The 27,598-nt window shown below is 37.2% G+C and overlaps 1 protein-coding gene across 3 annotated transcripts in view; it reads left to right on the top strand.

Annotated features, from left to right (window-relative positions):
* Positions 1 to 27,598, top strand: part of CNTLN (centlein) — a 218,812-nt gene that overhangs the window by 150,412 nt on the left and 40,802 nt on the right. For all 3 annotated transcript variants that reach the window (XM_032214335.1, XM_032214333.1, XM_032214336.1), the window contains 3 exons: positions 5,010 to 5,082; positions 6,746 to 6,966; positions 26,117 to 26,308. In XM_032214335.1, the coding sequence (XP_032070226.1) occupies positions 5,010 to 5,082; positions 6,746 to 6,966; positions 26,117 to 26,308 (486 nt within the window). The remainder of the gene's footprint in view (positions 1 to 5,009; positions 5,083 to 6,745; positions 6,967 to 26,116; positions 26,309 to 27,598) is intronic.

The raw sequence follows: 27,598 nt of genomic DNA, 5'->3' as shown, positions 1-27,598 counted from the left end.
GTGAGCTGCGCTGGCTACCTGTTGGTCTCCGGGTGCACTTCAAGGTCCTACTTACCACTCACAAAGCGCTCCATGGTAGTGGATCTGGCTATTTGAGAGACCGCCTTCTGCCAATTACCTCCCTGCGTCCCATCAGATCGCACAGGGTAGGCCTCCTCCGAATTCCATCCACCAGTCAGTGCCGACTGGCGACTACGCGGAGGAGAGCCTTCTCAGTTGCAGCTCCGACGCTATGGAACAATCTCCCCGTGGAGATCCGCACCCTCACCACCGCCCAGGCCTTCCGCACGGCCCTTAAGATCTGGCTATCCCGTCAGGCCTGGGGATAAAAATCTTAGTTCGTCCCCTCCCGAATGATGAATGAATGTTGTGCTCTATTTTTTAATATTATGTACTGTCTTATGCTTTTTGTCTTTGTACCCCCTTTCCCGTGTTTTTGTAAGCCGCCCTGAGTCCCCTCGGGGAAAAGGGCGGCCTATAAATTATAATAAATCTACAAATCTACAAATCTTGCAACAGCCGGTTCAGCAAATTGGATGCAAAATTAACATCTGGTTTGCCTGAACCGGTGTGAACCGGCTGAATGCCACCCATGCTCCCATCCCACCACTGTAGTGATTCTGGGCTTATAAAATGGTATAAAAAGATAAATATAAAATGGTAGATAAATATAAAAACATGTACCTACTACCAGTGATCCAAAGTTTAAGTTCACAACCCAAAAGGACTATGTCAGACTACATGAGAATAGTTGTCACAATGAGTTTTGGAAAGCATATTTGCCAAGGACAGTTCACTAGCCCTTTTAATTTCCTTAAAAATCCATCTAGGAATTTTGCAGTAGGAATGATCTTTTATATTTGAATCCAATAATTTTCCTTCTATAAAATTATTATTTTTTTAGATTCTTTATTAATTGAGATCATTTTTTCTATTTCCTCACTTTAAATAATGCAGGCATATCCTAATCTTTATAATATGGACATATACCTCTTTTAAGTAGGAGGATTGGCAAATAATTTGTAACTGCCATTTCAATAGCATTTTTAAAGATTTCCTCATAGATTAGTGAATGACTTAGAAACAGCGAATTTATGTCATTTGCATACTCCCATTGTTTCTCTAAAACATATTAATAAAGGCAGGTGTTCAAATTGTGCAACATTATTTATTTTACACTGAGATGATTTAAACTCTTATACAACTGTCAGCTATGTTCAGATTCTATTATATTATGTATGTTCACATTTACAATAATAAAGTGACCACTAAATCCAGTCTTAAGCGTTTGCATTCTGATGCAACACAATTTGGGTCCAGCTCATACAAAACATAAGTCATACACAAGTATAGTAATCCTATTAGAAATAACAATGTGAAAACCGACCTTCATCACATTTTGCAATAGTATGGGATTACAGAGGCATAAAAAGGGAGATTTTTTCAATATTAACTGCCTATCATTTCTTTGTTTTAATTTTGTTTCTATAGTTTTTAAGTTTTTAATAATAACAACAAGGATAATTGTTTTAGGTATTTATTAATTCTTTCAGCCTTGCTTTATTCTGTCCAGATTCCCTTGTTTTGTGAGATGGACAGCTATGTAAATTGGATTAACTAATAAACAAGCATAAAATTCTCTTTCTACCTGACAACATTCTGATGCAAATGTCTGTTCAAATATTGAAACACATATTTGCTTGAATATTTAAACAGATTAAGGAAAGTCTAGCGTAAGCATTGTTATGAAAAAGTAGTATTCTAGAACAGTAGTCCTTAAATTAAAGATAATTACTCCAAGAGAATAATTTGGCTACAGTCTAGAGATAATGGAGCACTTTGTAATCGATTGATTGTGATTCGAGGATCTTGTTCGAAATAATCACTGCTGTAATGGTTTGTCTGGTTTTTGGTGGGTTAGGGTTAGGGTTAAGGTCACAACATTATTCCAGACTGAAAAAGGGAAATTGGATGGACAATTTAAGAATCTCTGTTTTAGGAGGAGCTAATACACATGAAGTGAATGTTTCATTCGCCTGTGCACTGCTTGGAGAATCTAAGCGTGGGTTCAACTTCTGTTCATCTGCCCAGTGACTGAGTTTGTTAGAAGAGCTTTGGCCACTTCTTCCTGGCTCAACTGCTTTCAGTTTTCTCAACTCAGTCTGAGCACATTGGATGTGACTAATAATCTCTCTTCTACTGAGCAGATCAACAGAATTTAACCTAACCGTTACCCCCCAGGGATCTTCTCCTCCCTGCGACACCTGTTTCTGGGGCAGCAACCTCCCTCGCCCCATAAGTCCCTGGGCTAACCCAAGAACTTTGGGACTATATTTCTGAGGACATTGTTCAGGGGATAGAAGTTGCTTTTCAGTATAGGAGCCATTCGCTTCCACACTTACTTGAGAATGCTCCATCCCTGGACAGACAGGCCCAGAGGGAGGTAGATTTGATATCCCTGCAGGAACCTCTTTCTTCTAGGCCATCAGTGCATAGTGAGGGATCACTGGTGGGGGAGGAGGAAGACGAGGTTGTTGACCAAGACTTATCGGAGGATAAGGGCATGACTGCAAATAGGCCAACCTTTACAAATCTCTTCAAGCCTGTGCTCTTCCAAGTCCCTCCTGTATAAAGCCAGGTCCATCACAAAACTGGGCCGGGGGGGGGGGGCTAGCTCCTCTTCAGATCCAAGGAGTCATTGAACCAAAGTTAGCAGTTGTTTACCGAACCCCCACCAGAGCATGAGGTGGTTCCTTCCCCATACCTATTCCTTGACGTTGTCTAAAGTCAATGGATGGAACCTGGGTCAGTGGCTGCCCCCAGTGGAAGCGATAAAAGACTTTATTCAGTTGGTCCTGACTTAGAGCAGCTTCTCCAATGGTCCAAGGTGAATGCCCCGGTGGTCACTGTAACATCTTTGGCCCTCATACCCTCAGATCTAATGGAGGGGATGAAAGTTGAGGATAAGAAAGTGAAAACCTCATTCTGCAAGGCACATCAGGCATCAGCCTGGGCCACCAGAGAGGCTACATCGGCATCATTTTTTAACAGGGCTACCCTTATCTCGCTCCGCCAACTGCTAGCCAGAATTTCTCCACGGCTCCCTTTAAAGGGACCAACCTGTTTGGTGAGGCCCTTGATCCTGTGTTAGTGGAGACAAAGGACAAGAAGAAGTTTCTACAGTCCAACTCCAGACGTGCAGACCACAGAGTTTTGCCCTACTCTAGTAGGCAGCCCATTTGTCCAGCTGAATCGGCGATCCCTGTCCTCCAGTTTCAGCAACCTTATCCCCAGCGAACAGACAGATACCAGGGTAGACGGGCCTTCCGAGACAGAGATAGAACTAAACTCTATGGCAGGAGGCCTTTCTGAGGGTCTGACAGCAGACCCTTCTGGGGAGCCAATTGACCTTCCTATTGGTGGTCATTTGCAGACTTCCAGCCATATCTCCAGAACGACCAGGCGGATTGGTTGAGCCAGACCATCGTGAACCAATTGGAATGACGTCTCCATCCAAACCTCTTCCACCAGCTATCCAAATGGTTCAGTTTTTCAAGAGTGGGCCTGTTCGCTTGATGGGAGAATGCTCAACTTCCCAGATTTTTCTCCAGATTTCAGACACTGGGAGCCGAAGAGACAGACACTCCACTGTCCTTGGCCTCAGGGCCTTCTGTACGCTTTCCCTCTGCTCACCCTCATACCAAGGGTGATCAGGAAGCTTCTAGCAGAAGAGGCAGAGGTCCTTCTGGTGGCTCCGTACTTGCCCAGACATCTGTGGTTCATGGACTTGATCAACATCTCCGTCTTCCGTTGGTGGAGGATATCCCAGAACAGGATCTCTCTCTTAGCCAGGGGGTGCTGGTCCACCCTGAGCCTCCAGCCCAGTGGGGGTTAGGGTTCCAAAGAAATAAGATCACCAACCTAATCCAAAAAGAAACCCCCACTAAAATCCAGGACAGAGAACAAGAAAACGGAAAAGCCCCCCTCCCATACATAAAAGGCACCACAGACAGAATCAGCAAAATCCTCCACAAACACAACATCAAGACAGCATTCTGCATAAACCGAAAAATATCCACCATCCTAAGAAACCCCAAAGACAAAATTGAGTTAGAAAATCAAGGAGTATATGAAATCCCATGCCCCACCTGCCCCACCACATACATCGGACAAACCAACAGAAGAATAAGTGCACGCATTGAAGAACACAAAAATGCAATCAGAAAAGAGGAACCAACTTCTTCCCTGGTCCAACACCTTAAAGCCACAGGACATAAAATTGATTTTAATAAGACTAGAACTATCGCCAAGGCTGAACATTTTAACAACAGAATAATCAGAGAAGCCATTGAGATAGAAAAACGCCCACAAAGCATGAACAGGCGGGACGATACATCCCGCCTGCCAGCCATTTGGAACCCTGCCCTTATTGATAAATGAGTCCCTAACATGATGAATGACACCAGGCCCATACTCACAAGAGCCACACAGGATATCACCACCAAACATCCACAAAGAAAGCAGACAAAAACCCACACTGATGAGGAGGCACAACCAAGGACCAGAAGCCAGACTGCAAATGCACACTTAGCCTCTTTAAACCCCTCCTATCCTTACATGAAACACAAACCCCCACCCAATCAGAACACACCTCCACCCAATCAGAACACACCTCCACCCAATCAGGACACACCTCCACCCAATCAGGACACAACCAAGCTCCCACCCAATCAGTTCAAACCCCCACTGGCAGTTAAAAGGAAGAAACAGCCAAGATCTCACATTGCTCCTGGAAGCACCGAGCCTGAAGATGACGAATGAGACTTTGTCGAAACGTCGCCAAGACATCTCCAATTTTACGCGGGAGAAAACCCGAATAACTAGAGATCTACATATATATGTATGTATGTATGTATGTATGTATGTATGTATCAATCACATACATAGTATGCGTGTATTTGTGGAAACATATAAATCCTATGAATATAATAATTTTCTTGTGTTTATAGAAAGACAAAGGTGAACTAGTAACAACTGTCCAAAGGAAAAAGATTCTAAATTCGGCATTCAATCCTTACAAAGGTAAGAATACATAAAATCTTTTCTAATAGCAAAATTATATTTACATTTGTGGATAGAAAGCATCTGGATTGACAAGTCATCAATATAGCTCACAAATATCTAAAATAAAATGGATGCACCAAGATCATTATAATTTAAAGAAAAGAAATTTACTCTTCTCCAAGAAAGAGCAAGAAAATGATGCCTTTTAATTAGGGTAATTTGATTTCATATTCCCTTATAGTAAGAAAAGGCAGTTTAACTATAATAGAGTTCCAGTCATCAGGAGTGTATTTGTCAGTGTCTCCCCTCCCCCTCTTTTTTATTTAAAAAACCATCTATAAGAAGGTTGCTTATATATTTTCTCCTTCCCTCTCTATTCCCTAGTAGTCAGGACTTTGAGACCAATTTCTTCAGTCTGAACTAGCAGGGGTTTCAACATAACACCAGCTGGATAAAACAGACAATGTACTGTGGCTTAAAAAGTGCCAAATTGAGACCACAGTGGATGCTGTATTTCAAACCTCTCTAACAGCATCAGAGATCAACTGAACACATCAATAAGTAAAAAGAATTTCCTTAAAGTGGGATGGACTAGTTGCTGAGAGCGTACCTGCTTTTATGCTTCTTAAGCTTGTCTTAATATAAGTAGGGTTTTTTCCTCTACTGCCTTTATGTATTCTCAAAGCTATTTCCTTCACTACCCCAGATTTTATGGGCTATGCTCCTCACTCAGAGTAGAAAGCAGATTTTTAAAAGACTGCAAAATAGTACTCTAACCTTTTTCCGATCTTAAAATTATAAAAAATTATTTGTGATTATTATTACTACAGTATATACATAAAAATGTGAAATCACAGCTACCCGTTCTTTTAGCTGATGTTACCCTTCATATGCATAAAATTCTTCCCCTAAACTAGAATACCTTAATGGATTGGCAAAGTATATCTATGGATCCAAGCACTGTAGCCTATTTTAATTGATGGATGAAAATTTTGTCAATGCTCATATTTTCTAAGCGCTGTCCAAGATTTTGCGGTATGGCATCCAATGTACTGATAACCTCTGGGACCAGTTGTACAGTCAGCCAGATGTTTATACTGGATTTAGCATTTTTGTCCATCTGTTGAGCCCTTTCCAAGGACCTGGGCCAGGCAGATATAGTTGTTTAATAATATTAAATAAAAACATGTGTTTCATTCATCTTAAAATTCAATGTCTTCAGCCTACTTCATCTTTTAGAAGAAGACTTCACAGGCTTTTAGGCTATGGGGTATATAGAATTTTTTGGGGAGTTTCAGGTTACATTTTTCACTAGGAGACTACAAAAAAATTTAGACTTAATATAGTTTGCAATGTAGTTACTTGTTTGTTGTTTGTATATTAACTTATGCTAAGTTAATATACTCTGGATAATACAATGAAGAGGAGCAACTCATAAATGAAGCAAGTTTACCATTTTGGCCAGCAAAATCTAATGTTCTTGCAATTTCGCCATTAAGGCATATGAAAATATATCCTTGCAACTGTACAGTATGTATTGTGTTTCGTTGCAAGGGAAGATTGGGATTGGTTCTATTGGATGTTTTGCTGAAAATCTTTTGCAAAAAAAAAAAAGCCATTTTTTGAAGCTAACAGATTTGTAGTGTCAAATTAGTAATTGGTCAATATTAAACTTGTTTAGTTAACAGAGAAAAGATAAGAAGTATCATGGTCCAGAAACCTGGCTCCTCCGTGTCACTTTGGGGACGTATCACATCTTTACAGCAGCAGTTAACTGTAGTACAGAAATCAAAAAGAACAGCAGTATCATCTCTCAAGAAGTCCAGAGAAGCAAATAAAAGATTAATATCCCAGTTGCATTTAACGAAACAGCAACTTCAGGCCAGCAAACAAACTGTTCAGGTAAAAGTTTGTTGTAGTCTTGATATGACAAAAATCTGTTTAGTAATTAAATGTGCAGGGCTGTAATTGTAAGCCTATGAGTTCCAAACAAAGTTGAAAATCACCCTGAAATTGGACATATTATTTACTGAAATCATGCAGATGGTTCACAAATCTGTCCGAAAAGATCAAGTTGATGCACGATGCTTTTGAATACGAAGTGGCAAGATACGAAGATGACAAGGCTGTAATTGGTTCGTTTCTCAAGCGATACATATTTCGCTTCATATGATTTATTTTCCTGGATCAGTTATATGAAAATAGAAATGGCAGCCATGGAGACAGGTTCTCCTGATAATTGATGTAAAGAATTATATCACATTTACAAAATCTCCTGTAGATTATACACAAAGGGCCACTGAAATGTCTGAATGCATTTATAATTATGGTACTTGCCCTGACTTTAGTAGGCAAACATATTTTCATAAAAGATCAGCATTTTGTGCACTGGTCAGTTTGCATTTTTTCCTGGTTCATCCCCACAGCTCATAAAGATATATTACTTTTTATATAATTATGGACTATAACATGGAATCAGCAAGTGCATTTATATCTTTATATCTCTACCTTCGAATATAATTTGAATTGTGCCATGGCCTTTCCTTTTAAATACAGTCAGATTTAGTAACACTATAAATGCCCTTTTAGAACACACATGTATTGGTAGTTTAGAAAGCCATAGTCCAGTCAAAAAGACTTTCTATGTCTTTCTTGTAGCTGATTTCCACATAATGCCAGCAATGTAAATGCAGTTGGATGTCCACATTGCATTGATCATCCAGGACCCAATAAATTGATATACACTTCCCTCCATGCAAATAGGAATTTGCATGATATTCATGCAATTAATTAATTAGCTAAAATAGGACTTGGGTCAAAAAAAGACTAGTAATGTATGAAGCGCCTTTCCCTAAATTGAATTGAAGGGCTCATCTTACATTCACTGATTCTGAAGGATTAACTTTACATTAATTGATAAGAATAAAAAAAAATCTGTAGAAACCAAAGGAATAAGCAAGAGATATAAATGATTACAAACATTGGTACTGCCGAAAAACATGGATAACTTTGAAGAATCACTTTAGAATCGTCATTGCTTAGCTAGAGTAATCTGCCCAATTAATTATTTCATTCTTCACACCTAAATAAGATTTTTCTCTTTTTCCTTCCCTGTGCATACCCCTTCTCTTCATTCTCCTGTTTTATTCCTCTTTTTCTTCTGGATGGAGGAAGCAACTGTGTACATTTCTCTGTAACAGTAATTGTGTGTTAATATATGAGAATATTTACTTGTGTGAGTGATTGCTACGTGTAGATGCAAGATCAGCTGATTCTATAAATATAGTTACTTTGTTTTACAAGAAAATAATGTTAATCAGCAGTTATTCATTAATTATGTTTTTTGTCTTGGATCTTCCCTTTTTGGTGTATTGTTTCTGGCATAAATATGACACATGATATGAATATAGTACACCATATTTTTTCTTGCTGGTATTACTAATACATAAAAAGATAAGTCATAACATATAAGAAACATTAATGCTGTACAAAAAAAGTAAATAATATAAAATAGATGTGAGAATCCAGGCAAAATATTTAAATATGTGCCAATTCTAATTTTTTTTCTCAGCATCCACTTTAAACAGCGGTGCTACAGGGCTTGACCTTTTCTTTCTTTTTGTTTAATATCTACCTGAAATTTCTTGGTAACTTCATCAGTCTGGGGTCAGGTATGATCAATATGTTGATGATACCTAATTACGTCTCTTGAGCTTGGGCCAACAAATTGATGCTTTTGAAGACCTGCCCAAGTGTCTGGAAGCTAGGCAGGCTTGAGTGAGAAGGAATAGACTCAGGTTCTGTCCTGATAAGACAAAATGGCTGTTTGTTTGATCCCCTCATCCCCACCTCCAGTTCTGGGGACATTTTATCTTTAGTTTTTAATGGGGTTGAACTTCCTATGTGAAACTAGTGCACAATCTAGTGATCCTCTTGCACTCACCACTTCTGTGATAGCAGCTGTGACCAAGGAGGCCCTTGCACAGGTTCATCTGGTACGTCCTTTTTGGATAGGGAGATCCTTAAGCCTTGGTCACTTTACATGTAATTTCTCAGTCTTGCTGAAGACAGGAAAATTACAACTGGTCCAGAGCAGTGTTGCAGGAATGCAGTATTAAGTATGCTGTGATACGAGCACATACACCTACCATTTTTTAAACTGCACTAGCTGTCAGTTGACTTCTGGCTGCAATTCAAGGTCCTGGTTATCACTATAATGCCCTTCACAGCTACTTGGGGGAATGCCTTTTTCCATATTTTTCCACTGGTCTAGTGAGACCAGCTCGAGTGGAGACATTTCAGATCCCATCAATCAAGTAGGATCACTTTGTGGGCCCCATGAAGCATGTTCCTGTGCTTTGGAATGCTATCCCTCTAGAGATTTGTACTGCTCTAATACTTTTCCACAAATTGTTAAAGACCAAATTAAATCCCTTTGATTGCGGTATCTTTCTTTCTTTTAGTTAGCTATATTTTTTGTCTCTGAAATATGTTGTTTTATTTTTAATTTTTTAAATGTGAACTGCACAGAACAACTGTAGGTTTGTATGATTCCAAAGCTGAAATTATAAATAAATTTTTGCTTTCAAATATTTTTTTTTATTATTATTTGTGCCTTCAGGTCTGTGTTGACTTCTGACAAATGTCTATACTAGTATCTGTAGTTATGATAGTCTTAATAATGCTACCAAAGAAGTAATCTATCCTTTAAAAGAAGCTGTAGCTGTTGACCAGTAGCAATTAAGGAGATAAAATACCTTTAGTAAAACTGCAGATATAAAATGTAGGCATTTAAGGGAAAAAACTTGTTTTTCTGAAACTCTATTTCTCAGTAGAAATTGATTTAGATACTGAATATTTTAATAGTCTATGAACAACAGCAGGTATTTTCATGTACTATGTTCCTCATGATGTAATAAGAAATGGTATACTATATTATCTTTGGCATCTCTGAAATACAGAGAAGGATGGAATAGGAACAAAAACAAAGGCTGAATTGATTAAAAAGTTTAAAATTGAAATGCCAGTAGCTTAACAGAATTTTATTCCACATAATAACATATAATAACACCATATTCATGTAACATTCTACTTATGTAATATAATAGCTCAGCTTTGTAAATGTTGATACATATTGTTCATAGAAAAGATAACCTTTGATTAAATAGAGATGAAGAAAATAGTCTGTTAACTGACAGATATTTATACAGTCACACTTGAGTATAGTGCTCAAATGCTGTGGTAATATGAGATGTGTTCTCAATTTAGATGTTCTAGATTTTATTCATATTTAACCATTATAATATCTGCAATTTGAGTATTGGCAATGTCCCTTGATTCCTATGCAGCTGTATTGATGTAGATGAAAAGCTATAGACAAATATGTTGTATGTAGAAGCATATAATAGTAATTACATTACAAAAGTCTATGTTATATTTATTTATTTATGCAATTTCTATAGCCACCCAACTTAATGAAGTGACTCTGTGTAATCCTTTTACTGTATTTTTTTAAAAGACAGCTTTATATGCATATGATGTGTTGCAATGCTACTATAGGTTTATTGCAAATCAAGAAATGTGGCCTGCCATTCCTAAGACTCATGATGCATATTTATCTAAAGGACTTTGTAAATAAAGAAATTAAATTGTGCAAACAGTGTTTCAAAATCACAGAATCTTTATATTGCTGTGAAGGGATGTGATATTTCAGAGATTCCTTTGAAAAATATCATTATGGGCACAATCCAGGGGAAAAACTTTTTTTAAAAGTTGTTGTTTTCTTTCTCCTGCATTCCCCATGCCTGATGGCAGTGCTGTAATTTTCATCACCAGATGTCTGCTCAGATTAAGACATCCTCTGCTGTATGTACTAGAGTAATGACAATTATACATGGGTAAGATATAACATTTGCACAGCAAAAACACATAGAGACACAAGGGATGTACAATTCAGTGCAAAACTGCCATATTGTAATTTAAATCAGTAATTATTGTCTTTTAAATGTAGCAACCCAATTATAAAGAACCCACAACTACAAAGTTACCCAGAATCCTTTGCTATGGTTCCCATAGTGCTCTAGAAGTGGCACCATAGGAGTAATTGTATTGTTTTATCGGTTGCCTTTGACATCAGAAAAGGACTTAGTAGCAGAGCGAACCATCTTCATCTGGGAAGGCCAGGATTTTAAAAAAGGAACAGACTTTCAACCCACTAGGTAACTGTTTGCAGCTCCTTTGGGTAGCACTACACAAAAGTTGAAAGCAGTTCTTCAGGAGCATTCTTCCAGATGTGTAACTGTTCTCTTTCTTTTTAAAGTCTCTGTTTGATATTGCCATATTTCAACCTAAAGAATTCCTGCAATAGTACTTTAAAATCCACTGTAGGCACTTCTTGAACATTTCCAGCGTTGTTAGTAATTTGTAAAAGGAAATCTTGGCTACCTGATGCTTTCTTCATTTTACACTGAAAGACTTCTGAACATTTTAGAGTTAGCTGCTGCTTCCATTTGGCATAACTTTAAAAACGATACATGTGTTCAGTTTTTTTTTAAAGGCACCCTCAAAAAATAAAAATGCCATTACATTTATTTTTTCACTATTCTTCAAAATCAATTCAGTTTTACTGCTCTTGTTCAGTCCCAAATTCTTTACGTTCCCTAAAATGTAGGTTGTAGCAATGGTGAAATTCATTTTTTTTTACTGCCGGTTCTGTGGGTGTGGCTTGGTGGGTGTGGCAGGGGAAGGATCCCCATTCCCACCCCACTCTGGGGCCAGTTAGAGGTGGTATTTGCCAAACTACTCAAAATTTCTGCTACCGGTTCTCCAGTACCTGTCAGAGCCTGCTGAATTTCCCCCCTGAGTTGTAGGTTATGGAATTGCAATAGAGCAGGCAGCCTATCTGACTAAACTCAGCAAGATCAGACCTTAATAATATTAAACACACCACCAAGAAATACCAAGGTAGTAGCCTAGACTAGAAAGTTCACAAATGATTCCAGAAGAATCCAGCAGCAAATCTTTACATGTTGTTGCCAAAACAGCTATGCTCCTGAAATCACCAGGAATCAGTTTTGAATGATAAAAACTATTTTACCTTACATATGAAGCATCATTTCTTAGATCCATAGTCTACTATTTAAATGAGTTCCCAATCCTAAATTTGAATAAGAATGAACTAAACCTGGTTTTGCTATAACCATAGACCAACTAAGATAGAAAAAGTGTTACTTCTGCCCAAAGATTCTTTCCCATAAGACTTTTCAAATATTCTATTCTAGGAGGAAAGCTTAATTTCACAGACAATCTATTTCCAACTACCTTCTCTTATTGCTGTCATTATTCTGATTATTATTACTGTGTTGTTTTGCATGTACACCGAGAGCTCCTACACGGGCAACAAATTCCTTGTGTGTCTAATCACACTTGGCTAAATAAAGTATTCTGTTCTGTTCTCGTTCTAGTTCTATTGGTTTTAACTTTCCATGTTTTAACTTAGATGTAACTGTAGGCCGCCCAGAGTTAGCCTATAGTAAGGTGGGCAGCCAATAAAATTTATAAATAAATAAAATAAACTCTATTTCATTAATTTCAGCTCTTTATCTGTTAGTTTTCCTTTAGTCTAAGTTACAATCTTTCATACGATACAATTGTCACTATATGAGTCTGTTGGCCATTGTGATCCACTGAGGGTTATTGAGAAAGTATATAGACTGAATGGTGGCTAAAGGTAAGCATTGTACTGTTTGGACATCTTCTGGTCAATGTCCCCTGAGTACACCAAAATCTAGTTATTACCCAAACATACTCATGTTACTGTGTGCAAGCTGGGCTTTCTAACCTAGAGAATACTTTGCAAGCCAATATTCCCTGCACCTTATCAATTATAATATAAAGAACCTTAAATTATTTGATTGTAACCTGGAGGAAAATCCTATGGTACTGTAAGATAGTAATTCCCCAAAACATTTAATACTATTTGTTTTTTCATTCACTAATTTACTATACTAAGTATACTTTTCACAGGAGAAAAATTTAAAGTTTCTAGCACTTCCATTGTGACTTAACTATTTACACATTTTAAAAACTATTTGATCATACTTAGATGTAACAATTACTGTATCACTGTGTTCCTTTGCACTTTTAACTCTTTAGTGTTTTGAAACTAAAAACATTTCCTACCATTTTCTTGGTGTTGTATGAACTAAATTAGGTTCAGTTACAGACTATTTGCAGAGATTCAGGATTTAGGAATTATTCTTGTGTCAACTGTAATCGGCAAGCAGTTTGAAGGTCTCCAGAAATATTCAAAGGAGCAGGGAAAATGCACACAGCTATGTCCTGAACTCAAGACACACCAGCCCTACCTGGAACATTACCTAAGAAAATTTCTGTAGGAAAAATATTTTTTGAATTTAAAAACAACACTAAACTGAGCTACCAAACAAGCATCAGTCATTGTCCTATGTCTAAAATGATTCTCAGTCTCCAACCAAGTGCATAACTGACTTTTTTTAATCTACCCCCTCTTTCTTTTTACTAACTCCGGTCAATGTCAGCGGGGATGAAACCTATGCCTGCTGTTTTATTGACTAATGCACTCTCCAGTTCTCCACAGCTGTAGGAATTCAATTTAAAAAAACAAACCAACGTCATCTTGTCCCAATTCTTGGAGAAAACTTGATTTGAGTATGATTTGCTCTGTGTTTGCAACATTTGAAGCAGATATTTTTAACTCCGACTGTTTGTGCACCCCTAAACAGAATACACAAGCTTTTACAGTTAGTTAAAGTTTTTAACAGCATTTTGAAATGAAATATTATTACGCCGACTAGCATACTGTACAGTATGCTTATCTTCTTTCTGTTCCAAATTTAGGACTATATTTGACTTCTGATATACATTTTGCGGAAATAAAATATATAGAAAGGAATGCTAGATTATAAATTGTAGCCTTCGGTAGAAAATTCAAGCCTCTTAGAATCATATATTAAGAAAAAAATAAGTTCTTTATTAGTTTTAAAAATAAGAATACTAATTCTTTCTTGAAACATGGAGCTTAAAACTATTGTTGTTTTTAGCTTTTGTTAAATAAAAACCTACTGTTTTATTAAGTCCAAATAAAATTTGCATTTTGGAAAACTAAGATCACACTTTGAAATTCTGATTATGTAGAATTTGTGATTCATATTTCAAGGGGAAATGGTAATGGTTCTCTTAAAGGAGCAAATTTTCCAGGCATGCTTTCTTGAGATCTTTTAAATAGAATATAGCATTTAGATTTTATTCCTATTCCCTTATTAAAGTCATTCAAGTTAGTAACCAATAAATATTGTAATGTCAGAAAAACATTGAAGAACTTTGAGGTTTTTGTACTGTCATATATTATCATTATATATATATTCATATTTAAGAATCTTCTTATTAATGCTAGTTAAAGGTAGGGGAGCAATAACCAAGGAATTAGTGTTTCAGATGGGGCTGTTAATATGTTCTGGATGGGGCTGATGTCCGTTAGGACTTTTATTATTTGTAGGACAAAACTATTTAGAGATACTATATTCATATAACCACCATCATCCCCTAAGAAATAGCAAATATTGTTAATCTTTTAATTAGCAGCTAGCTTGGGATTTTATTTTACTGTTCTAGTAGTTATAATATGAAAAGTCCTTTGCACTCTTTTTAATAGCTGCCTTTTCAGATGCTTTTTTACTTTACATTGGTAGAATGTGTGGAAGACAATCCAAGTAGAGTACTCAGTACACATACTGTATGTTGGATCCTCAAGGGCTGTGGCTGTGGCTTTTGCCAGATGAAGCCTTTTGATTTTGAGGCTGATGAAACACAGTGCTGTTATTGATCTGTGCATGACATACCCTGTCTCTCTGCTGGCAGAGTGTAGCAACATTTATCCAGGAATTTGTGAAATGTCACTTGGATCATGTTTGTAAGATAAACTGTGTGAAAAGCAGAGTCCAAGCTAAGGGTATATGCGAGATTGGACGTGACTCTCTTCTTTCTTTCTGTGTCCTTCTCTAGCTCAGCCAAAGGCAATGCTTATGTTTTTAACATTAAACTTCAGATAATTTGGAGAAGTATGATTGTCACTTGAAATACTCTGTGAAATAACATATTATTTTACCACTCTATTTTGAAAGAGTGCATATGAGATCACTCTGTCGAACTTCATTCTGTGATTTGAATAACACCAGTCAATAATTGTATATAAGGGGAAAAAGGTAGGCATTTGTTTTTGAGCCAAACGAGCTTCCTACGCGACTTCAACTATGTAAAAAGTAGCAAAGGTAGCAATAGATCCACACACCTGTATTCAAACATTTCTCCCTTGGTCTTATCACTTTTTCTTTATCTTGATTTGGATTCTATGTGCCTGTATCAGCAAAACATTTGAAATGTTTGTCTTCCACAATATACTACTGCCTTTCTTATTGATTACTTATTCTTATTTACTGCCTTTTTTTCTGAGAGTTCAAGTGATTTACAACAGACTGTTAATTATATCCCCACAAGAAACTTATCAAGTAGCCTGGATTGAGGGAAAGTGACTAACTCAGAGTCACTGGTTGATGGACAATGTTAACCTAGATCAGTCCAATACTTTAAAATATTCTGACTCTCTAATGCAGCATTTGTCATTAAAATTATTTTAAAAGGGTGGAATATGGAGAATATGGCTCCCTTTATTGAAACATCACTGTCTCATTTCTCATCTTTTCTCATCCTTTCATTTTTCTTACTATTTTCTCCTATTGGTTTCTTATGATTTATCAATTGTTGTTTGTAACCAATGATTATGACCCATGACCTAATCACTTGCTGTTTATACGGACATTATGAGCTTATGCACCAGAGACAAATTCCTTGTGTGTCTGATCACACTTGGCCAATAAAAAATTCTATCCTATCCTATTCCTATTTCTATTCCACCTCATTCCACCCCACTCCAACCCAACCCAATCCACTCCACTTCTGCTCTGCTCTACAATTTAACTGATGAAGAATAATCTCAGGTTTTTCTAGCAACCGAAACTAGTATAAAGTTGAGAGATTTGCCAGCTACAGTTACTAGCTGTATTCAGTAATTATATATAAAAAGCTACTCATTTTAACTAATTCTTTTGCATAGAAAAACCTGTGCAGCTATGTGTTACTTAACGTTTCTCAAATGTAATCAGTCATTGGTGATCAAAAAATGAAGAACACACATATTGAGCAAATAACTCATCTAAACAAGAGAAATGATAGCATCAAGCTCAGGAAGAATCTACAGACCTGCAATTTCTGACATTCAGACTAAGATGAATAATGTCTATTTAAAACAGTGGCTTGGTCTTGGACCATAAGCAAATAAATAAATCAGAAGATTTGCAGAGGCAAATTCTCTGCAGTCTCATAAATCATGAACATATATGCTAAATAGATGTATATGTGTGTGTAGTTCTTCAAATTTCCAGCATTGCAAATAATAAGTTTGCTTGTTTGTTTTTGTTTTTTTGGCCTCAGTTGCATAGTCCCTGTCTTTTTAGAAACTAAACCACTTGGATTCTCAGATCTTTCCCAGCTATTGAGTTTTCAAATTATTTTAGATATCCTTTTCTCTAAAACATAACGATCTGAAGAATTGGATTGTTTCATATTTTATTGGTTTCTTGATTACTAGCCTTCTCACAATTCTGCAGATAGTTTCAGATAAGTGTTTTAATGTTAGTTGAGAACATCAAACAGAAGTGTGTGAACTGTAATGTATAACACAATGATAAAAAGAAGAAAAAGTAATGTACAGCACATTTCATAGCAGATAAATGAAGCAATGATATATCTAAACATTTGGGAGCATTTTTCCTTTTTAGAAGCAGATTTAGATACTTATGTTTATAAATATATATATTCAAGTGGTATATACTCATAGCTGGGAATAAAATATACTTTTTTTTACCAATATTTGCAAGTATTAGTAATAATATTATAATAGTATCAGCAATCTGGCCCAGTTTAAAACAAATTCCTTTGTTCTGTGGAGTGTTAATATCTTCTGCTTCTCTAATCATTGCACAGGAGGAATTACAGAAAAAAAATTCTCTCCTTACTTTGAAAAAATACATTGCTAAAAATAAATTTTGACAAATCCTGCTTACATTTTATGTATGCAATGAGTTACTGTCTTCATTTGGTATGAAATAGTTACCTTATATAATAAACAAGCTTTTTAAAGGCAGGTTTTCCACATAATCTTTATTTCAATTTCATTATATTTTTCTAAGTGGAAAACAGATGGTAGCATTTTTCCCCCATTGAATGTTAGTGCAACATATTTTTGTGCCTGATATCTGAAGCCTATGAATAGTTAGGATTGCTGGTGTTAAATTTGTAATGAGTTGTAGGGATTGTAAAATTCCCCAATCGAGCATCATGTACGTTTTTCATGAGACTTGTAATTCTAAGATATGGTAAATAGTGGCTAAAAGTAAGATTTCCTTTGACTTTGGCTCAACTGCTGGTGGCTTTGTGGTCGTGTCCACATAAACTTCATGGTAATAATAGAGAAATGCTTTATCACAGCTTTGTTTCAGGTTTTATATTTTTAACTAAACAGTTTTTCAACTTTCTTTATGGCTCTGGTTTTAAAGCTCTGGATTTTCAAATACAAGGCTTCAGCCTTGCCTTAAAATACTAGAAACCGATGGTGAAATATTGTACATGCAAAGCATGTGCTCACTTCATTCAAGTGATGTCTTATTTTTCAAATACGACATTGATAATAGAATCAGTCTTCTGTCAGTGTTGTTTCTGCCCACTAAGTAATCATAATTTGCCTTCTGACAAGGGAATAAAGAAATTAGCGTAAAAGTTAATTTCCATGCCTTAGGTTTGATCAATGCTCTAGGCAGATGTCATTCTTGCTAGTAAGAAATAAGCCCCAAGTGTTAATTTTGTTCATGCCCAATCTTTTTTTTAAATAGATTTTTTAATAGACTGTTGCTTGAATAGTTCAGTCATGTAAGAAATGGCTTTTCAGAGGTGATTCTAGGATTTACGTTTTAAATATATATTGTAGTTTCATTTGAGAGGCCAGTGGTAGCAATGGTTTCTGTTGTATGACTATCCATAGCTTACTCTTTGTAAGCACTGTTGTTTCTAGGTAAACACAGTTTATTTCTAGGTAGCAAGAATTTAATAGCCATGGGGGTCATGACAGAATAAGGATCAGCAACCTTTTCAAGCTAGGTACATCATAAGAATGTCTCCTTCTCTCGCGTAATATTTTTTAAATGCCCCAATTAATTGAATCGCACATTATTTTGGTATTCTTGCTAGAAGTTTCATTAACTTCATAGATAAAAATATTTTCTAGAGATTGAAAAGACCTAAGGTTATATATGCCTCTTCATCATATCTCTAAACTGAGTCCTGGATTTATCTTAACCAAAATAAGCATGTTCTTAGGGCACCAAGAGAAGGGGCACCACAAAATTTCCCCCTCCTAACTAAAAATTTACCTTTACGTTTTCACTTCCACACTCAATTTTAGTTTCCACCACTTATTGAGTTATAATATCTTGTTATTAAACAGTGGAAGGGCCAAGGGGCACCATTGTTAGGTTGTGCTTGGGTCATCAGTTGGTTTTGGGTGATAGGAGTTAATTCCTTGCTATAGAACATATTTAAAAATATTGTAATAACTATATATGGTATAATTTTATGTTCTGTAAGATTGACATATTGGAGAGATGGGTGTTATATAAATTTAATATGTAAACAATATTTATGAGCTCTAATCTATATTTCTCTTTTGAGATATAAACACTTTTAAAAGATTTTTTTTAAATTCTACCTTTATTGTTTTTATAAATCATACAAACTGTCAAACCTACCTAATATTTCTTCCCCCTCTTGCTTTTCCCACAACGACGATCTTGTGTGGTAAGTTGGGCTGAGAGAGAGTGACTGGCCCAGGTCACCCTGCTGGCTTTCATGGTTAAGGCAGGATTAGAATTCACAAACTACTACTTTCTAGCCTGGTGCTTTAACTAGTAGACCAAACACTTCATTAGAAATTGGGATTTTTGGTGCTTTAAATATTCTTAAAAACTGTTGGGTTAATTCCATACCATATTTAGAATGACTTCAATAATAATATAGCAAAACTCAATTGTCATAGCTGTCGGTGGAGCATATCTTGAAGTTATGTTCATTTATACTAGATAACTGAACTTCAAGGAGAACCAAATCATGATAGGCAATAGCAGTAATTAGAAAGATTCAACTCAGTGAGATGTCAACATTGGATTGCTTAAAGAAAAAGCTGAATGTCAGGCACTTGAAAATAAAGTATTTCTTTCCCTGACATCCAGGTATGGTGTATGAAATATGAAATGTTAATTTAACTTTTCTGCTTATTATTCATGTGCAATATTATTTTGTCATTCAGCTACTACTTTGACAGAATTCAACGAGTGTTAGAAGAGTGCCTCTGGAATAAAAGATTAATCTGGCCAAAGGCTGTTGAAGTCTAATAACTATCTAAACTAGGTGTTAAAAAGTCTGCTATATTGCTTTGTTTTGCCTGACATTTTGTGATATACCATATTGTCTTCCAACAAATATCCAAAGCAGGGACGTGCAGTCACTAGAGGCAAGGGAGGCGGGGCCTCACCAGTCTCCTGAGGGAAAGGAAAGAATTTTAAATATTTTTTTTAAAATAATTAAAGCCAGAGTAGTTGCTACTAGATTTCAAGTCACAGTGGCTTGGTGTCTGCTCTCAGTATTAACTAGGAGGAAGCCAGAGAACTCAGGGCCTCCTTTGCATAAGGAATTTTTTGCCTTTTAAAAGTTAAGAAAGGGTTAAAAAGCAAAAACTTTAATATGCAAAGGAGGCACTGATTCTCCCGCCTCCTGATCAGGGATCAGCGAATCATGCCTTATGAGCACACTTACATTAAGCATGCTTACGTTGGGCGGACAAGAGGAGAGTTGAGAGAGTTTCCACAGCTGGAAAAGGTATGTGGATCAGACGGAGGGAGGGGGGATTCAAATTTATTATAATTAAATATGTAATTTTTTAATTGTGGAGTGTATGTGTTTCTTTCTTCACAGCGGTCCAGTGGGGTTGGAGGAGGCGGGGGGCGAGGCGGCGGAGCGCAGAGGCGGCAGGGACATTCTCGCCGCTGTGTCCCAACAGGACAGGTGTCTCGCGTTTATGTCCACCATAAACGCGAGATGCCTGGCCTGTTGGACACAGTGGTGGCGGGGGGGGGAATGGGCTGGGTGGGCTGGCTGGCTGGGGAGGGGGGAGCCCTTTAAAGCCCTGCTGCCACGTCTTCCCAACAAGACTTCCTTTCGGTTCGTGGTTTCCCTTGCCTGCCTTAACTAACTTTAGAGTGCCGGCAGGCAGGGCTCGGCCGCCATTCATTGAAACATGTTTCGCTGAATGGCGGCCGAGCCCATGCCTTTAAAGTGCCAGCTTGCCTTCTGGGCCGGCCGGCACGGAAGGCAAGCCGGCATTTAAAGGCATGCCAACACTTTAGAGCTCGGCCGCCATTCAGCAAAACATGTTTCACTGAATGGTGGCCGAGCTCTAAAGTGCCGGCATGCCTTTAAAGTGCCGGCTTGCCTTCCGGGTGTCCCGGCTCCATCTGAGATGCTTCTCGCCGCTGTCGCACTCCACTGCCTTGCCCCTCCTCCGACGAACAATCCTGCTGCCCCAGCCTGCAGCCAGCCCAGCACCGAGCGAGGAGGAGGAGGAGGAGAAGAAGAACGGTGAGTCCTTGTGCCGGCCAGCCAGGCAGGGAGCAGGTCGGGCGGGGGGGTGGGCTGGCTGCAGGCCAGGGCATCAGGATTGTTCGTTGGAGAAGGCGGGGGGGGCAAGGCGGTGGAACACGACAGCGGCGAGAAGCAACACCCCCGCCGCTGTGTCCAACAGGCATCTCACATTTATGTCTGCCATAAACGCGAGACGCCTGTCGGACACAGCGGCGGGGACGTTGCTTCTCGCCGCTGCTGCAGTCTTGCCTCACCAACGGTAACCCTCACCGCACGTCACTGATCCAAAGGTAGTTTATAATTATGTGCTCTGCCATTAAAGAAATTCTAAATTGTAGATGATAACAACAATAATAAGCTTTGTGCAAAGATCAATGGAACGATGGAAGGAACAGTTGCTGGTCAATGGTTGTAGATTGGGAAAAGTTAATATCAAAGATGAATATTTCAAAGAGACACACTCTCACAATTACTGTGGTCATGGCACGGATTCCTCAGTCAACAATATTGAATAACTCAGGCCATGGCTATGAAACACCAAAAACAACTAACAGGCTACCCCATCTCCTTTACATGGATGATCTATATGGAAAAATACCATCTGAAATAGAATCACTGCTCAACACTGTACATATATACAGCAGTATATTGCAATGGAGTTGGACTGAACAAATGTGCCATGCTCACCATCAAACAGAGGGAAATAGCGAAAAATGAAGGAATCAACTTGCCCTGTAGAAATAACATCAAAAGTCTGGATGAAGATGGTCATCACAAATACCTGGGCATCAGTGGTGGGTTTCAAAAATTGTTGGAACCTACTCTGGGTGTGGCCTCCTTTGTGGGAGTGGCTTGCCACCCATGTGACCGGATGAGAGTGGCTTGCCGCCCACGTGACCAGATATGAAATTATGAATTAGTACTTAGGTCAGTCCAAGTAGCTATTCAGAAGTTAGTGGTTAGAAGCAATCGTAAAGCAAGATATGGAATTAAAACCAGAAATATTTTGTTGGCTATTTGAAAGGGAGTATAATATATATTTAATTTCACACATGTTAGCAGCTGCTGGAATTGTGTTTGCACAACAGTGGAAAAACAGATATGTAAATGAATAAATATTACAATGTGCAGGAATAAATAAATTGACAATTAAAATCAAGAAGGCTTTGAATACTTTTTCACGTGGGACTGGTTTTAGCAATTGCCAACTAAGGGAAACAGAAATTAGAAATCCAAAAGTATGAAAGAAAACATCAATTATGTAAGGAAAGGTCCTTATAAAATGTATAAGGAAATATTACTAGATCATTATTAATGCGTAGATAACTGCGGGACATTACACACCCACTAGTGGTGGTTTCAAAAAATTTTGGAACCTCTTCTGTAGGTGTGGCCTGCTTTCCGAGTCCACTGGTGGAACCTCTTCTAACTGGTTCGGTAGATTTGACGAACCGGTTCTACTGAATAGGTGCGAACTGGTAGGAACCCACCTCTGCTGGGCATCCTCCAAGATGATAGCATCAACCACACTAAAGTCAAGAAGAAGTGAATCCATCAAAGAGAGTGAAGAACTTAACATACAAGCTCAGTGGAGGAAAAATAATCAAAGCAATTAACACCTGGACAATTCCAGCCATTAGATGTACAGCTGGAATAGCTGGACTCAAACAGAACTAAAAGCACTGGCTAGGAAAACCAGAAAAGTAATGTCAATGAATCACACCCCTCATCCTTTCAGCGATTTCACTTAGCAGGGAAAGTAAGTGGGTGTGGACTGTTGTAAGTACATCAGATGGTTGAAGAAAGTACTCTGAAAGTACAATGAGAACAAATGTTGGCCTCATTTACTAAAATGTATTCAGTCAGACCCAGCATTAATCCATTTCCCTTAGTTCTGTTATAGAAATATAGGGCAAGTTCAAACAATATCTACGTTCAACCAAAATTTTGGACAGTTTTCTACAAAGCAGGTGATAGAAATAGAGACCAGTCCCTTTCAACTCCACAAGCCTAGATATTTGGTTTATTCAGAGAAATATATCACTTTTACTGCAATAAACTCCATATATCAAATACTGGTACATTTTATTCTAATTAAAGAGTAATATGTTAAATTTTTAAAGAAACATAATACTCACACAAACAAAAAATAAAGTATATGTTTCACATTCATATACGTATATCTTTGGAAAAAAAGTTAACAGGCTGTGACAGATATTATAATTCAACAATATTGTGGAAACATAGTAGGAGATCTGTTGTTTAGTCAACATACATTTCTTGATGAACTCAGTAGATAATAGAAAAGCCAGCAGATGCTGACTGAATTTAGTGTAAACAGCATGCATTATTCCAAAACCACTCTAGAAGACTGGCAGCAGGGTAGAAGAGCAGCTGTAGGTGTAGAAAAGCCAATTCCTTTTCTGTAGATACACTATATTGCCAAAAGTATTCGCGCACCTGCCTTTACTTGCATATGAACTTACTGTAAGTGACATCCCATTCCTAATCTATAGGGTTCAATATGACTTCGGTCCACCCTATGCAGCTATAACAGCTTCAACTCTTCTGGGAAGGCTGTCCACAAGGTTTAGAAGTGTGTTTATGGAAATTTTTGACCATTCTTCCAGAAGCACATTTGTGAGGTCACACACTGATGTTGGACAAGAAGGCCTGGCTCCAGTCTCCGCTCTAATTCATCCCAAAGGTGGTCTATCGGGTTGAGGTCTGGACTCTTTGCAGGCCAGTCAAGTTCATCCACACCAGACTCTGTGTCATCCATGTCTTTATGGACCTTGCTTTGTGCACTGGTGCACAGTCATGTTGGAAGAGGAAGGGGCCAGCTCCAAATTGTTCCCACAAAGTTGGGAGTATGGAATTGTCCAAAATGTTTTGGTATCTGAAGCATTCAGAGTTCCTTTCACTGGAACTAGGAGCCAAGCACAGCTCCTGAAAAACAACCCCACACCATAATCCCCCCTCCACCAAACTTTACACTTGGCACAATACAGTCAGACAAGTACCGTTCTCCTGGCACCCGCCAAACACAGACTCGTCCATCAGATTGCCAGATGGAGAAGCACGATTTGTCATTCCAGAGAACGCGTCTCCACTGCTCTAGAATCCAGTGGTGGAGTGCTTTACACCACTGCATCCAACGCTTTGCATTGCACTTGGTGATGTATGGCTTGGATGCCGCTGCTCGGCCATGGAAACCCATGAAGCTCTCTGTGCACTGTTCTTGAGCTAATCTGAAGGCCACATGATGTTTGGAGGTCTGTAGCGATTGACTCTGCAGAAAGTTGGTGATCTAAATATAGTTTTATTTTAATTACTAAATTACATATAATATTGTATAATATAAAATTGTTTTTTCTCTATAAATAGTTTAAAGTGACCACCCAATAAGTCTGTTCTGATGTAAATCAATACATATGATGCTACATAAAGTATTAATGGGTAGAAATAAGTATATAGTCTATACTATATATTATGCCAATAGTCCTATTCTAACATTGTAACATTTTCCGCTTTGAATAAAACATATTAGTTATTCAGCTTTTAATAAAAAACACTTGCTTTAGTAGAGGTTATTCTGCTTGAATTCAGAATGTCTTTGCTAAGAGGTTGAATGCATGGGTACCACCTGACTTGTGATAAACTAATCCAATGAAATCAAATACAATTTTTTAAATACACAAGAACGACAAAGTGCAGGTAGTTGAGTTATGATCATAATTGAGCCTGGCAATTGTAGCTGTAAGTCATGACAGTGCTTATAACCACAATTGATTTTATGACCTTTTTCTGTTGGTTGTTAAGCAACTCCAGTGTTCGCTATGGATCGGTTTTTGTTGGACCAGAAGTAGAAATCAGTTTCTGGTAAAATCATCATAAATTATTATCACATGGCGATGGGACACTGCAAATTGCCATAAATATAGGCCAGTTGCCAAATGTGGTCACATGACTGCGGAGGGACCCTGATCATGAAACGTCTAAACTTGGTCATAACTAGCTTTTGTTACAAAGTGTTTGGTCATAAGTCAAGAACACCCACAATTGATAAAAGCTACTAAGAATCAAACAACAAATCTAAAAAGGGAGCAAAACCCTGGGAAAATATTACTTTTCAGAAGATATTTATCTCATTTCACTATTATACTGAGCCTATAGTTCTCTGAATTTGTGCTTTTGCACAAATTGGGATTTTTCAAAAGGATTTTTTAAAACTTCTCTGAATACGCTACCATTTTCTCTAATTGCTTATGTCAAATTACACATTATAAGCATGTTTAAAATATTATTGTCAGGTTCTTGGACCCCTCTGACCAGTGTATCATTAAAATATTTGTGGCTTTCTGCTGAGTATAAACAAGTGAAAGATTGTTGTCACTATTCCAAAATTAAAGCAAATATTACATATTTCATTTTCCAATATATTCTGATTCACTGTTTCTGTGAAATAAACTATTCTGGTCCATTGTCAATCAAATGCAATAAGCCTGAGTTTGTGTGCGTGGTATTCATTCAAACTAAATCTCTAACAAGCCTCATCTGCTAATTGGAATTAACATTTATGTTGCTAAATGAGAAGCATTTTGGCTGCAGTATAAGGTGGTAAGTCCTACCCAATGGAATAAACAACTAACATCTGTTATCTTGTCCTGTTCCAGCTTGGCTTTTACATGTAAAGTGCATTTCAGGGTCAAGGTTATGGAATTTGTGGTTCCCTGACTGTGTGGTATGTACATGAGGAAGAGAAGAAACAATAGCATAAAGACCAACCAAACAGGCATTGTGTACTGTGTATGCTTTTCTTTAACCTTTACAAGTCCTATAAAATTGATACAAGACAAAACATGATATTCTCTAGATTTTTTTAGTAGAATAGGCATATTTATTCTGAGAGCCATTATAGTCAATCCAATGTAACCACAAAGTAGTTACACCACATATCTCTGCATTTTTCTACATATAGCACTAATAGTATTAATAGGGGCAGGATAATGCAATATTATTGCCATTGTTTATTGCACCCCTTTTCTTTTACATGTTGCACAATAACTACCATCAACTAGTCTCCGATCTCTTTTTAGCTTTAAGTTTATTTATACTTTGAAACCAATATATGCAGTCCATTTTATTGCAATTTGGACAACATGATGAATATTGTATTTTGTAAAGCTAAACTATAATAATATAGAATATTGTTAATAATTGCATACTGAATACAACTATTCCTATTATTTTTGTACCTGGAAAGCAGACCCTGACATCCAGCCTGACTGAATTGCAACGAGAAAAATCAGATTTGCAAGGAAAATTGGACCACCTGATCCAGACAACCAAAGGGAAAGAAGGCCTGTGTCATCTAACATCTGGCCATACTGGAATGGCACCACCTACTCCTGTTACGACTGTAGATTTGGAAATGAAGCAGCTACAGTGTAAACTGAAGGTGACCATTTTATGCTATGAAATAGTTAGTAAATGGGCAACTTATTTAGGATAGAGAATATCAGACATTTTAGTGACTGAAAAGTGGATGAAAATTAAACACATCTTGAGATATGAGATTACTTGGCTGTTAAATTATTTTTAACAATTATAATTCAGTAACTAAAATTCAAATCTATGAATATCTGGTTTGTTGAAAGTATTTTAAGATTAGTAATCTAGTTTTTATAGTATAAGTAGTCAAAGGGTATTTTTTTTTGTAAAAATGAAGAACATTTACTTATTGCATGTGCTAGGAATGAAGCAATATATACTTTTTCATTATTGCTCTCTCTGAGAAAATTTCTCTTCTGTTTGACTATCCTCAACTAACTTTTGCCCAAGAAAAACAGCTATGAAATGGCACCTTACCTGTGCTTTTAAGGCAAGTAAAAAGTTAAGGGGTCATCTCCTTGTGAGAAAGGCGGATACTGAAAGCTAAGAGAATTTGGAGGAAAAGACTGAAACAAAATAAGATAATAGTCACTAAAGAGGAAAGAACTGATAGAATAATGCAGGGAAATGAAGGGAAAATATCAATGGTGTGTGTGTGTGTGTGTGTAGATATAAGCCTTAAAAAAACACTGGTAAGGATTGTGAAAAAATAAACAGCCCATTTATATCCATGCTTTGTGTTGGTTACACAGTTTCATTAAAAAAAGAAGTATTAATTTGTAAATCCCTGGGTAAAAGAGACACAGCTTCAATAATCCTAGTATTACACACATTTAAGATACTATATAACAAAAAGATCTAACAGTGCATAAAGATTTTTATGCATAAAAATAATCTTTTTTAGCATAAAGATTATTATCATTTTGGGTTGGTGACAAGAAGATTTTAAAATATATTTATTTATTCCCAAAATCAAATTAAAAGGAATTATGCTACTTCTGTTCAGATAAATCCAGGATTGTCACAGATGTCCTATATTTTATTTTCTCCACGTCTGTTTTGCCAACATCGCTCCAAAGAAACTATCAATCCTGGAACAGATGTGTGCAAAATTATACCTAGAATTTCAAGGAATCTCTCAGATCAAATCAATGCTTGTAAAAATCAATGTAGTTTTATTTCCTTAAATTGCAATCCTGTGGTCCAGTGCCCCAGAAGGGTTATAAGAGTTGAAAGAAGTCATCCTTTGAGAGTGTATTATTTGGTCCTAGAAATATCATCAAAGTACAGTACAGAAACTCCACCAGCCTGTCTTCTTCTATAAGAGAACTCCAAGTTTCTGTTTACCAGAAAAAAG

Source organism: Thamnophis elegans, chromosome 3 (assembly GCF_009769535.1).
Source record: "Thamnophis elegans isolate rThaEle1 chromosome 3, rThaEle1.pri, whole genome shotgun sequence".
Taxonomy (NCBI): Eukaryota; Metazoa; Chordata; class Lepidosauria; order Squamata; family Colubridae; genus Thamnophis; species Thamnophis elegans.
Note: the sequence above shows the minus strand (reverse complement) of the source record. Positions and strands in the feature narration are given on the sequence as shown.